General features: G+C 41.2%; 1 protein-coding gene across 2 annotated transcripts in view; it reads right to left on the bottom strand.

Moving 5' to 3' along the window:
* The window catches only part of LOC134611412 (stimulated by retinoic acid gene 6 protein-like), a 150014-nt gene that overhangs the window by 60233 nt on the left and 74540 nt on the right, over positions 1-15241 (bottom strand). For both annotated transcript variants that reach the window (XM_063455278.1, XM_063455279.1), the window contains exons 5-6: positions 11729-11849; positions 1707-1752 (exon numbers count right to left, since the gene is read on the bottom strand). In XM_063455278.1, the coding sequence (XP_063311348.1) occupies positions 1707-1752; positions 11729-11849 (167 nt within the window). The remainder of the gene's footprint in view (positions 1-1706; positions 1753-11728; positions 11850-15241) is intronic.

Genomic DNA, 15241 nt, shown 5'->3' with positions numbered 1-15241 from the left:
GGCTATTACTTGGATGTCGTAATTATGGGGAACCTGGTATGCTTTAGCTAACTTCGTGCTTGGGGGAAAGGACACCTTCTCAGCGGCGTAAACCCCTACTACACCGGGGTGCCGCTACATAATGGAACTCCCATGATCAACAACCAGAATCAGATAATCCAACCACAACATCTGAAGTAATTGCTCCCAATAGGGAAGGCAACAACCAGACCACACACAATACAAATCTCATCGTCAAAGCAAATGTCCGTCATATCCCCAGAGAAGAAGGCTTTTTTAGGGAGAAATTTAAGACAAATTACAACCTGGTTTCATACAGTAACCCCAAAAATACAGAAAAGATGAAATCACAGTATAGAGGAGATAGAGGAGGAAGGAGAAGAAGATCAAAGATAATAAAGAAACAAGAGAAAAAGCTGGTAGGTATTTTCAACCTATTTGGAATTCTACTCTGCTCACACCATATGTTAGATCCGAATAAAGGCTTGAAAAATGCTCCCACAATACATCTGAACAAATTCAAGAGCACTTTTGATATTAAAAGGTTCATAAGATAATTGAGTATCAAAAAGCACTTTTTGCAAGCTACACAATTTACCCAAACCGATGAATAAATAGGAGCCTTCTCTTCTGCCCCCCCCCCCCCCGCACTCTTTTTTTTGTTTTTTATTCACATGAACATTTCTAAATATATGGACAAATTATACAAGAAGAATACTAAATTACTTACCCATAACTGTGTGGACTCAATGATAAGCTTCTGATTGGTGAATTCCATTGCACAGCCTAAACATCTGTGCTAGATAAAGAGAGAATGGTTTGCAAAGGCTGCAGATCTGCAGCTTTTGTCTGCAGGTCTGCAGCTTTTGCAAGCTGTTTTTTTTTTCCAGTAAAACCCATAAGCAAACTTTCGGTAAAAATACATATGTGTTATCTTAGGGAGTAGATCTACTAAATTGGTTTTGTTTTTTTTTAAACTTTTTTTAATGGAGTATTCCTTTAAAAAGAGAAAATGTATTTTCAACTATGGCCACTGGGTGGCATCTGGTCAACACGGGCTATGATAAGCATTGTTTAAGGGTGACTAATCACAGCTTGGCAGCAAAAATACATGGTAAACCATGTCAAAATCAATGTTTTGATTTGAATAATAATTTGGGATTTTTTTTTGCAAGAATAAGCAGATGGTGTTTTTAAGCAAAATCAATGAACAGCTGTGAAGTGATTCCAGATATTTTGTCTTATGCTGTTTTGAGGGCAGGGGGAGATATCCCTTACTTAAAGGGACACTCTAAGCATCAGAACAACTTTAGCTTGATGAAGCAGTTTGGGTGTATAGATCATGTCCCTGCAGTCCCACTGCTCAATTCTCTGCCATTTAGGAGTTAAGTCAATTTGTAAGTATTGCAACAAGGATTGGTGAGGGTTTGCTATGACTGGAGATATTATGGTGGTGATACATTTTGTTACAGAACAATTCACAGTGACATTTTCAGGGATATTTGCCAAAGTGAGAATTCAAAGTGAGTTTTACATTTAAGGCCAGAGTAGCTGAACAGAAAGCATAGCTGACTTTGAGAATTCGTCCACTTCAACTATTTTGACCTTAAATTTAAAATCCCCTTTGAATTTACCTTGAATTCTTAGTTAATTGAAAAACCCCATTGGTATATCATTACATATAATTGGACTCTTATTATACTTACATCTCCATGTGGACATAACACAATGTCTACAAGCATCACTATAAACCTAAAAAAAAAAAAAATCCAAGTATTAGTCCAGTAGATTATAAGTTATATGATGACTGTAATAGGTACTGTGTTCTTCAGTATTATGATATACAGACAATTGGAACTTGGTACAATGAATGGTGCATTTGTAACCCGGCACGTAGACACAAAGCAGTGAATAGAATAAGGGAAATGAGAACACACCTGTACAAACAATAAAATAAAAGGCTGTAAAGGCATTTAGCTGCAGAATTAACATTTAAAAGAATTGATAAAACAAGTCCTAGCTAAAAATACACCTGTCATTGAATTCTATATTTCTATGATTAAGTCCAATAAATGGAAGAACCATAATAGATGATAATGGTGCTCTGTAAAGTGAGTACAGCTAAAACTTGTATGTGCTGTCAAGTCTTGATGTTCCTGTAAGTATGTGAGTACTGTATGTTAATTTATGTGTTTCACTCTGTGCTTGCGTATGTCTTTCTTGATGTGTTAGTGTGTATGTGTAAGCTTGTCTCTGTATGTGTGTACTTTTGGTGTTTGCATGTGTGTTAGGATTTGTCTATGTGTATCTATATAAGCATGCGTTTGCATGACTGTTTGTATGTGTGTATATATTTTTGTATGGTTACTAGTGTGCCTCCTTGCAATAGTGTGTGGCTATGTATGTGCTACTCATTATTTATTTATTTATAACTGGAATTTATAAAGTACAGCGCTGTACAATTGGGATAAAGACAATACAATATAAACAGACCAATATAAAAGGTAAAGGACCCTGTCCGCGAACTTACAATCTAAAGAAATGTGTGTCAATATGTTTGCAATTGTGTATGCTTCCTGCTAGTGCACGACTGTTTGGAGTTACGATAAAATAGAGAAACCCAGGTTTGAATCCCGGTCAGACCACCTTACCAGTTAGTGTCCTTGGCCAAGTCACTTAACAATAAATATTTGCCTACATCAAATTCTCATAGATTGTAAACTTGTTAAACAGGTCCTTCTTAACCTTCCAATTCCCACATTTTTCTGAGATATATAACTACTACTACTTTTAATAATACCTATGTATGTGTGCTAGTGTGAATGTCTTTGTATGAATGCTTGTGTGTCTTGTAGTACTAGTGTGTGCTACCAATTAGGTAGATTTGTGTGATAATGATATTAAAAAAGCTTGTCCCTCTGCCAGTAGAATTCATGGCACAGGTCAGGCACTTGTTGCCTAAACATCTCGAGGTGTTTATCCTAGGCAGGATTAGAGGTAATTTGTAGATATTTTTGTATATATTTTTCTTTTCTGCTTTTCAGCATCACTTTTTTTTTTTTTTTTTTTACTCATTTGACTTATTTGAAAGCGACGTATAATTCAATTTTAAGTTTTATATCCTATGTCTATTTATGTTGTTGTGTGGGCAACCTATATATTTCTATCATACAATAAAAAAAAATCATAAACAATGGCACAATTAATATAGTGATAGGTGATGCTCCTAGATTCATAAAGGGTCACCAATCAACAATAAATAGTCTCAGTCCACCTTAAAAGTAAAAAAAAAAAAAAAAGTCCCACTTAGTCAAATCACTCGGACAATTCCGCAAAAATATTATTCTGTAGTAAAGAACATGATAATTGCAGCCCCTCTTAATGAGCAGTTTCTTCCATGAAATTTGCCTTATGATCTAAGGTAGCTTCTCCTAATTGGGGTTCCACAGCGATTTGACCGAGCATTTAAGGCCACCCGATGGGTATCGCTAAAGAGGGGTCCAGTCAGGTGCCGCAGTTTCTAAGACTGCGACTGGATCCCTGTTGTATGGGATGCTGGGAGGAAGTGACAGCCCTTCCTCCCAGACAGAGTGAGCTGGTTGGAGGGAGAGAGGGAGCAGCAGAGACTGAGCAGTACACCAACCTCAGCCAGCAGCACTGAAGGAAGTCACTCTCCTGCAGAAAAAAAGGTAAGTGAACAGGAGGGTGACTGAAAATATAAACGTGTGTGTGTGTTTGTGTCACTGTGTGCATCTGTATGTCATTGTGTATCTTCCAGTATGTGTATTTGTGTGTCAATGTGTGTGTCTGTGTGTATGTCAGTGTGTGTTTCTGTTCGTATGTGTCAGTGTGTGTATGTGTCAGTGTATCAGTCAGTGTGTGTGTGTGCCAATGTGTATATCATTGTCCCAGTGTGTGTGTATTTGTGTGCCAAGGAGTGTGTATCTCTCAGAATGTATCTGTGTGTGTGTGTCTATGTGCCAGTGTGTGTATGTGTGTCTAGATGTGTCACTGTGTGTATCTGTATGTCAGTGTGTGTATATATGTGTCAGTGTATATCTGTATGTCATTGTATTTATGTGTGTGTATGTGTCATTGTATCTGTATGTTTGAGTGTGTGTGTATGTGCCAATGTGTGTATCATTGTGCCAGTGTGTGTGTATCTGTGTGCCAAGGTGTGTGTATATGTCAGCATGTGTATCTGTGTTTTTAATTTTTTCGTCATTGTGTGTATGTGCCAGTGTGTATCTGTGTGTCAATGTGTGTATGTGCCAGTGTGTATCTGTGTGTGCATCTGTGTGTCTGTGCCAGTGTGTGTGTCTGTGTGTGTATGTGTTAGTGTGTTTATGACTGTGTATGTGTCTGTGTGTTTCTGTTTGTTAATGTGTATGTATATGTGTGTCAGGGTACCTGAAGTCTCTACCTCTGAGAGAGGTAGAGACTTAGACGTTTATCCGTCCAGACGAGCCGTTTCCTCCGTTCCTCGCGGTCCATCCAGTCACTTAAACGCTGGCCGCGAGGGATCCACTTCCTTTTCTAACATGACGCTCGGTACTTGACGTCATGACGCCAATCCCGAGCGACCTGTCACTCAATTGTCTGATATCTAATCAGCACTCGTCGGAGGCGTGTCTACTCTCCGGAGCCAGGGTATTTAAGCTTGCTTCTCCCTTCATCTCATTGCCCTGTCGTGGTTCTAGCTTGTCTAGTCACTCAGTGCTCTTGTATTCTAGTTTTCTCTTTGGTTCTGACCCGGCTTGTTGTACTACCCTGCTTATCTCTGTTACCCCTTTGACCCGGCTTGTCTCTCGCTTACCTGTCTTCTCGTTCCCTCGACCTCGGCTTGTCTCTGACCATTCTCTATTATTCTCTGTACGTTAGTCCGGCCATTCTAAGGTCCGGTATACGTACCTTTCTACTGTTTGTACTCTGCGTGTTGGATCCCTGTCCCGATCCTGACATTACGACAGGGCCAATGGATCCTGCAGGTACAAACAGTCAGCTTGGTTCTTCCGACCCCAGGTTTGACGCCATGGAACACAGAATGGATCAGATGGCCCTAGCACTACAGGCGATATTGTCTCGTGCTAGTAACCCACCAGAGGAGACGCGTACTCCTTCTATTTCTCCTGTAAGTTCAGGTCTAGAGGTAGCTACTGTAGGTGCTTCTTCCTGTATTACCCCACCAGTACGTTATGGCGGTTCCCCTGAGAAGTGTCGTGGTTTTTTGAACCAGATCAGCATCCACTTCGAATTACAACCCCGCTCCTATCCTACAGATAGAGCGAAGGTTGGATTTATTATTACGTTACTCATTGAGAAAGCTCTGAGATGGGCCAATCCTTTATGGGAGAATGATAATCCGTTAGTCTATAATTATAATGCCTTTGTAGCTGCTTTTAGAAGAACTTTTGACCCCCCTGGTAGAAAGGTCAATGCAGCTAGATTACTGTTGTGCCTTAGACAGGAGAATCGAACACTTGTGGATTATGCACTAGAGTTCAGGTCCTTGGCGGCAGAAGTTAAGTGGAACGAACAGGCTTATATAGATGTATTTTTGAATGGGTTATCAGATGTAATCCTTGACGAGGTCGCTACTAGAGAGCTCCCTGAGAATTTGTAGGATTTAATTTCTTTTATCTCTCGCATTGATGAACGCTTAAGAGAGAGGCAGAACACTCGAGATAGGACTCGTAGACCCTCCTTTAAACTAGCTCCCTCATTTCAAAATTCTGAGACCGAAACCTTACGTTTTCCAGAGCCTATGCAGATAGGTAACACTCATCTCACAGAGGAGGAGAGACAGTACAGGAGAAGGGAGGGTTTATGTATGTACTGTGGAGTCAGAGGTCACTTACGCCTAAATTGTCCTAATCGTTCGGGAAACGCCCGCACCTAAGTTTCTCTAGAGGACAGGCCTTGGGTGTTTCTATTTTGTCCTCTATTCACAACTATAAAGATCACAGGCTTCTGTTACCCGTTTCTTTGACTTGGGAGAAGGGAGTATTAAAGACCATGGCATTGATCGATTCTGGAGCTGCTGAGAGCTTTATCGACCAAGTATTTGTTACCAAGCATGCTATCCCATCCCAGTTAAGGGAGACACCCCTGGCCGTTGAGGCCATAGATGGTAGACCTTTACTTGAGCCTGTTATTTTCCGTGAGACCATACCTGTTAACTTAACTGTTGGTATCTTACATGAAGAAGACATATCTTTATTGCTTATTTCCTCTCCATCTATTCCCATAGTCCTGGGGTATTCTTGGTTAAAGAGACATAACCCTATCATTGATTGGGAGTTAGGGGAGATAGTCTCATGGGGTCAGAGTTGTCAAGAGAGATGTTTGCAGAGGGTCTCGCCCCTTTGCCTAGCTAACACATCGGCTAATTCTTCCAACTCTACAGAGACACAAATACCGCCTCAGTACCTGGATTTAAAGGCGGTATTTGATAAAAAGAAAGCCGATACCTTACCTCCACACAGGTCTTTTGATTGCAAGATTAACCTACTCCCTGGTACCATGCCTCCCAGGGGTCATGTATACCCGTTATCTACTAAAGAGAACTCAGTTCTAGAAGAGTATATTCACGAGAATTTAGATAAGGGATTCATTAGGAGATCCTCCTCCCCTGCCGGGGCTGGATTTTTTTTTGTTAAAAAGAAGGATGGTACACTGAGACCTTTTATTGATTATCGAGGTTTGAACAAGATAACCATTAGGAATGCTTATCCCATTCCTTTGATTACCGAACTCTTTGATCGTTTAAAGGGTTCTAAAATTTTCACCAAGTTAGATCTCAGAGGGGCATATAACTTGGTGAGAATCCAGCAGGGACACGAGTGGATGACGGCGTTCAATACTCGATATGGTCACTATGAATATACAGTAATGCCTTTTGGGTTATGTAATGCACCGGCTGTATTCCAGGATCTGATTAATGAGGTTCTTAGGGAATTTCAGCATGATTGTGTTATTGTATACCTGGATGATATACTCATACATTCTAGAGAGATTGAGACTCACCACAAACAAGTCAGAAGGGTTTTGCACAAACTTCTTCAACATGGCTTGTACTGCAAATTGGAGAAATGTAGCTTTGATCAATCCCAAGTAAACTTCCTTGGTTATGTGATCTCTGGGGAGGGATTTAAGATGGATCCGGATAAACTCCAGTCCATTCTAGATTGGCCTTTACCTAAGGGTCTCAAGGCCGTTCAGAGATTTATTAGATTCTCCAATTATTATAGGCGCTTCATTAAGGGATATTCTTCAATTATTGCGCCTATCACCAATATGACCAAACAGGGGGCTGACACTAAGAATTGGTCTACTGAAGCTCTCCTTGCTTTCAAAACTCTCAAGGAGCTTTTTGCTTCCGCTCCAATTTTAGTTCACCCTGATACTACTCTGCCTTTCCTACTTGAGGTAGACGCCTCAGAGACTGGTATAGGTGCTATCCTATCTCAAAGGTTAGGTGTGGATAAACCATTACATCCATGTGGATTTTTTTCTAAAAAATTATCTGGTGCTGAGAGCAGATATGACATTGGTGACAGAGAACTACTAGCTGTTATCAAGGCTTTAAAAGAATGGAGACATTTATTGGAAGGGACATTACATCCTGTTACTATTTTAACGGACCACAAGAACTTGTCCTATATTGGAGAGGCCAAGCGATTGTCTTCCAGGCAAGCTCGTTGGTCGCTATTCCTCACCCATTTCAATTACGTTCTCACTTATAGACCTGGTTCGAAGAATTCTAAAGCCGATGCCCTATCTCGCCAATATGAACCTTCTGCTTCATCTGAACCGGTTCTGTCCCCTATAGTACCTAAATGCAATATTATTGCTAACACAAGTCTCAAAATTCATTCTCCGTTGCTTGCCCAGATCATGAAGTCACAACATCTGGCACCTAGACAGACTCCTGAGGGAAGAAACTTTGTTCCTCCTGAACTCCAACTGGAGCTCTTACAGTGTTTCCACGAAAGTAAGGTGGCTGGTCATCCTGGCATTCGCAAGACATATTTCCTGATCTCCAAGGATTTCTGGTGGCCTTCCCTACAAAAGGATATTAAGGAGTTCATCGGAGCTTGTGAGACCTGTACCAAGACTAAACAACCTCATACATCTCCGTGTGGCTTATTACACCCCTTGGACATTCCAGAGAGACCATGGTCCTGTTTGGCCATGGACTTTATTGTGGATTTGCCTGTTTCCAAGAGACAGACTGTCATTCTCACGGTGGTTGATAGATTTACTAAGATGGCTCATTTCGTGCCGTTACCTAAACTTCCGACTTCTCCTGAATTGGCAGAGATTTTCGCGAGAGAACTTTTTCGCTTACATGGGATACCTTCTGAAATTGTTTCTGATAGAGGCTCTCAATTTGTCTCACGATTCTGGAGATCCTTCTGCTCTCAATTAGGCATCAAATTGAACTTTTCTTCTGCCTATCACCCTCAGTCTAACGGAGCTGCTGAACGTACCAATCAAAAGATTGAACAATATCTGCGCTGCTTTGTTTCCGAACACCAGGACGATTGGGTCGGTTTGATTCCTTGGGCGGAGTTCGCACACAATAATCTCGTTTGTGATTCTACTCGTTCTAGCCCCTTCTTCATGAATTATGGCTTTCATCCTTCCATTTTTCCTTCGGTCTCTTCTTCCCAAGGAGTACCGTCGGTTGATGATCATGTCGCCGATCTGAAGAAGTTGTGGGATCAGACTCATCAAATTCTCCTGCATAATTCTATGTTGTTCAAAAAACACGCTGATAAGCACAGAAGGGCGGCTCCAGTTTTTGTTCCTGGGGATAGAGTATGGCTGAGTACTAGGAACATTCGTTTAAAAGTTCCCTCTATGAAATTCGCTCCTCGCTACATAGGTCCTTACAGGGTTCTGACTCGTATCAACCCGGTTGCGTATCGCTTAGCTCTTCCACCTGCCTTACGCATCCCTAACTCCTTTCATGTTTCTTTGCTGAAACCGCTAATTTGCAACAGATTTTCCTCTACGGTTTCCTCACCTCGTTCTGTTCAGGTGGAGGGTCAGGAGGAATACGAGGTCAACTCCATCATCGATTCCCGATTCTCCCGGGGGAGGCTACAATATCTGGTCAACTGGAAGGGATATGGTCCTGAGGAGAGGAGTTGGGTACCTCAAGAGGATGTTCATGCCCCTCGCCTCCACAGGGCGTTTCACTCCCGCTTCCCATCTCGTCCCGGTTCCTTCCGCCCGGTGGGCGTATCTGAGAGGGGGGGTACTGTCAGGGTACCTGAAGTCTCTACCTCTGAGAGAGGTAGAGACTTAGACGTTTATCCGTCCAGACGAGCCGTTTCCTCCATTCCTCGCGGTCCATCCAGTCACTTAAACGCTGGCCGCGAGGGATCCACTTCCTTTTCTAACATGACGCTCGGTACTTGACGTCATGACGCCAATCCCGAGCGACCTGTCACTCAATTGTCTGATATCTAATCAGCACTCGTCGGAGGCGTGTCTACTCTCCGGAGCCAGGGTATTTAAGCTTGCTTCTCCCTTCAGCTCATTGCCCTGTCGTGGTTCTAGCTTGTCTAGTCACTCAGTGCTCTTGTATTCTAGTTTTCTCTTTGGTTCTGACCCGGCTTGTTGTACTACCCTGCTTATCTCTGTTACCCCTTTGACCCGGCTTGTCTCTCGCTTACCTGTCTTCTCGTTCCCTCGACCTCGGCTTGTCTCTGACCATTCTCTATTATTCTCTGTACGTTAGTCCGGCCATTCTAAGGTCCGGTATACGTACCTTTCTACTGTTTGTACTCTGCGTGTTGGATCCCTGTCCCGATCCTGACAATGTGTAAGTAAATGTATAAGTATGTATGTATGTATGTGGCAGTACATGTACAGACATCCCAGCAATCAAACACCAACACAACACAACACACAATCCTGCTAACACAAACATGACATACAAAGACACCCCTGAACTCTAACTGTAAAATGATATACAAACACTCAAACACCAATACTACAGACAAATGTACACCAGCATTTAAAAATCCAACACTACATCCAAACACATCACTGCATGCAAATTCAAACATTACATACAAACACAAACAATATTATTAGGAAGTAAAAGTACTTCCTAAGTACTACAATCTGTCAAAATTTGGGAGGGGTGGAGTGGGGGAGTTCAACAATGTTGATACACTATGTCAAAGGGTTCCATGGGAAAAATTAATTGGGACTTTGTAAAGTAGCACAGTTCATTATATCTTTCAGTATTTGCTTTTGGTGTTTTTAACCCAAATACTTAATGGGTAGTGGGTTCCCTGCTTTAGTGAACAGCACCCGATTTTTACAATATACTTAATTGTTTAGCACTTTTAGAATTTAGTGTAGATATTGTTGAATACCCTAATTTGGTTACTGTTTCTCACTTGATCTGTGAACCAAATGGTTCAGAAAATACTCCTATCATGGTATTGACACATGGCCGAACTTTTCTGTTTTCTGGGAAATGGGATTGGACTTCAGCTCAAATATAGGATATACTTGTGACAAACTACCTTTCCCACATGAGTTTGCCATGAGCACCTGGAGGAGCCTGCTTACCAGCATCTTGTCCACAGACTATGAGCCCTGCAGGGAAACCTGTAAAAGACTGTTTAAATGGCTTGGTTCATGTGATTTCCCTATACCATTCGGGAACTGAACAACCGCATGAACCAGGGACCACCCGGGAGCTTGTTAACCCCTATTAACAACTTGGAACAGTTCTCACCTCAGTGTTCTAGTTGTTTGTCTGCGTGGCCGCAATTCGTATGAAGGACCACAAGGTGGCAGCCATCTTGTACGCATGAACGCAGGCCGAGTTCATGGAACTAAAATCGGACACTGAAACTCCCGAACACCGTTGGACTTCCATCATCGCCTGTGTTCAGTTCAGGAGATCCTAGGAGAACACTGTTCGGTGGAATCGTTTGGCTGGATGAGGGGAACAAGCTCCATGGTTCAAATATAGACTAAGTTCGGTAATTCTTTTGGTTTTATGTTACTAGAGTTGACCGACCGCTAGCACTGCTTTTATAGAACTGTTTTTGGCATAGGACCATGTGCGCGGTCGGTCAAATAATTGACGTCCATGGAAATCTCGAACCCCTGAGTGATTTTTGGATATGATTGGGGCTATCAGGGGATGTAACTTTTGTGGGGTTTTCATTTATTTTATGTGTATTTTGGGATGTTTAATAAATTGTGTGTTTTTCTGTACCTGGAGATAATTGAGTTTGTACAGTTCCTGACTCAATTATCTCCCAAGCACAGGAGGAGGGATTACTCTGTTTTGTGTGGGAGTGTCATGGGTATGTTTGACTGTGTCCATAAATGTATAAAAGTAGGTCATCTAGCCAGATTAAAGCATTCCAGCTTGTACTCACTCCCAGAACTGTGTGTCGTCTGGTTACTGGGAGGGGAAAGGGCTCATCACTACTCCAGCTTCTTCCAGTATGGAGGATTCAATGGGGAAAGTCCTTGTAAGGACTAGAGCTCCGAGGACTGAGTGTCGTCCAGTGCCTGGAAGTGGATAGAGCGAGTTCCCCCATTCGGCTCAAGGGCCCCAGTCAAGTCACGGCAACTGGAGGCAGGAGTACAGAGGATTGTCCCCTGTTCCAGCTAGGAAGCTGTCCTTGGTGGAGGTACCCAGCCGGGGTACAGGGAGCTCCGTTACAATACTATTTAAACTTACCAAGTGAGGCTGTACAAAAATCCAGTAATGGATCCAATTATTTTATTGTCTGAGGTAAGACATGCAAAAATGGGGTAATAGGACAGTCCAACTTCTAGGGCTCCAGCTAAAAGACCAAGCGCTGAAAAACAGGATATGTATGATAAGCAAATTTTACAATAATTACACTATAGCATACATTTTCACTTCAGGGGATTCAAGCTTTCTGTAAATTATCCCAGGCACTCACTTGGAGCAAAGCAGCACAATCCAGACTTGCCAGTACAGTAAAAAAAAACATATCACGGTTATTTAGTTAGTTGTACACTAATTTCTAGATACGATAAAGAGGTAAGAGGGGCTCCTGAAAAACAAATACCCAAATGTTTTTTTTTTGTTTTTTTTTTGTTTGGTTTGTATTTGTTCTATCTGGTATGGTATTGTTACATATAACAAAATTAAACAGAAATTATCTCTTTTGCCTTGAGTGGGGCAGACAATGTATATTAAATAGTCAAGTTCAATTACCAGATCATTGTTACGTAAGGCTAGGTCAAATACAGGTTGAACTAGATCAAATCTAATAATTTTTTCATCACATACAACACAAAAGAAATTATTTAATTTATGCTAACTATATCGAAATTATTACCTGTGTGTGAGGAGAATAAAGCAGAAGGCTTACAGTGTAAATTGTTGCTAATTATACAAACCTATCGTTTGTTTTGCAAGAAGTATTATAGTTGTATTTGGGTGTGAGTAGATAATGAACTATTCATTCATACTATTGTAAGGCTTAACGCATACAGTTAAGTTAGTTTCAGATACAAAACATTAAAGGGGAACTGTCACTTCCTAGAATTTTTAAATATTTTATTTACCTACAGTTAGGCCCAGAAATATTTGGACACTGACAAAAGTTTCATAATTTTGGCACTGTACACCACCACAATGGATTTGAAATGAAACAAGCAAGATGCAACGAAAGTGCAGACTTTCATTGCATGAAACTTTTATGAAATGTAACTGTTTTCATACATAGTCCCCTTATTTCAGGGGCTCAAATGTAATTGGACAAATTAATACAATCATAAATAAAATGATAATTTTTTATACTTTCTCGAGAATGCATTGCAGGCAATGACTGCTTAAAGTCTGGAATGGATGGACATTTCCACACGCAGGGTTTCCTCCTTTGTGATACTTTGCCAGGCCTTTACTGCAGTTGTCTTCAGTTTTTGTTTGTTCGTGGGTCTTTCTGCCTTAAGTTTTGTTTTCAGCAAGTGAAATGCGCGCTCGATCGGGTTGAGATCACTTAATGGACTCGGCCACTGCAGAATAATTCACTTCTTTGCCTTAAAAAAACTTGTGGGTTGCAGTTTGTTTTGGGTCATTGCCCATCTGTAAAGTGATGCACCGTCCAAATTTCCCTGAATTTGAGCAGACAATATATACCTATATTTGTCTGCTTCTGTCTTCTGTCAAATCATAGACACTAGTGACCCAAAGCCATTGGAGTTGTTATTGAGTTTTGGGTTTGTATTCCAAGAGTTCTGACAAACTCAAAACTAATAACTCCCATTTCACGCTCACCCTTTATCCCACTTCCATTAGCCATCCTCGCTCCTCCCCTGCCTCTTCCCACTCCCCCTCCCCATCCATCTCTACATCCCATTTGCTATATCTTCCCCATAACATTCCCCGCCTGCATATCTACCTTGTCCATTCCCACTTTACATATGCTGTCCATTCCATTTATCCTTGCTTCTCTCAGTGAGTTCCACCCCTTCTCCCCTCCCTGCTCTTTCCGCCCGCCCATCTCCTTCACTCTATACCTATTCCAGTTACATAGAAACATAGAATGTGACGGCAGATAAGAACCATTCGGCCCATCTAGTCTGCCCAATTTTCTAAAAACTTTCATTAGTCCCTGGCCTTATCTAACAGTTATACTCAGTTCACGCCCACCTCTTATCCCACCTGCACTAACCACCCTCACTCCTCCCTATCCCTTCCCAGTTCATCTTTCCCATCCTTCACTCATATCGTATTCGTTATTTCTCCCCATCCCATTCCTCGCCCTCTCTGCCTTGCCCACGCCCACTGTAAATATATCACGCCCATTTGACACATTCTTGCTCCCCCAGTCAGCTCCATCCCTCCTCCCCTCCCTGTTCATTCCTCCCCGCCCATCTCTTTCAGACCACGCCCACCTCTTATTCCATGTGCACAAGCATTCCTCGCTCCTCTCTTGTCCCTTCCTACTTTTCCTCCCCGTCCATCTTGCCCATCCCATCCCCCCATTCTTGTCATCCATATCGCTACCCATTTACACCCCCTGACTGATCCCCTCCCAGCTGCAATTTTCATCGGCATCTCTTAGCCACACTACAAATCCCATAATCCACTACCGATCATGCCCAAAATGGCCGATCACGTGATCGCAAGTTTTTTCTAAATATTATCAAAAATAAGCCTCGTTTTGACTATTTTTTATTAATATTTAACATACCCATATCTTAGTGTTTTCTTAATTTCCAGCAAATTTGTAAAATAGCAAAATTATTTTTGTTTTATCTATCAGAATATGACGTAATTTTGGCACCAAATTTGAATTCTGGGTATTGCCAACACTCCCTATATAAACCCCAGCATGCCAGGTCAGTTTTTCTTGCCTCCACTTGAAAAAGCCTTTTAAGGTGAAACAGGTTGTTGTACTTATTTGGATATTATTTTATATTGCATGAATAAAGGTATTTTGGTTACTTTTTGTGCCATTTTACTTTTTTTAATTCTACATTCTATTTTTGCTACTTTTTATTTTTATCCTACACTGCCTGTCACCTGATTTTTATCTCCAGTGAACATCACTTTCAAGATATATCCTTGGTGGGGATTATTCCACATGGGGATTATTCCACCCACGCCCTATCCATAGAGCAGTTCGCCTGCTCTGGAACAAGTGAGTACAAAATCTGCTATCTATATTCCTGGAATTTTATATTGTGAGCACTATTCGTTGTTTCTCTTTATATTTTATGGTCCACATACGCCTGAGACGCTATATTCACGTATCCTTGAAGTGGGGATTGTACCACTGCACGCCGTCCACACTGTAGCTAGTTTAAGCTCCATACAACGTGAGTAGAACTATATTTTACCCATTTTTATTAAACTTTCCTTTCCTTTTTATTAAATCATTTCCTTTCTTTTTTCACATACAGATTCACTGCTGACTCTCTCTGACACCCCCATAGAGGAACCCTGCAAATAACTTCCGGATACCGCCTCTGGCAAGTGTTTTTTTGCATCTACATTGAAAATCTTTTTTGGACTTATTTGACCTCTGGACTCTATTATTATTTGGACATTTTGTGTGTGTATATATATAAATATATATACATATATATATATATATATATATATATATATATATATATAAAAATAGAAAATAATCTTGCACTCCATATAGTGGAAATACTTGCCCGGTGCTTGTCAAGCCAAAATGTAGAAAGGTAGAAAATGATAGCACTC

This window comes from Pelobates fuscus, chromosome 5, assembly GCF_036172605.1.
Source record: "Pelobates fuscus isolate aPelFus1 chromosome 5, aPelFus1.pri, whole genome shotgun sequence".
NCBI lineage: Eukaryota > Metazoa > Chordata > Amphibia > Anura > Pelobatidae > Pelobates > Pelobates fuscus.
This window is presented reverse-complemented; position numbering and strand designations above follow the sequence as displayed.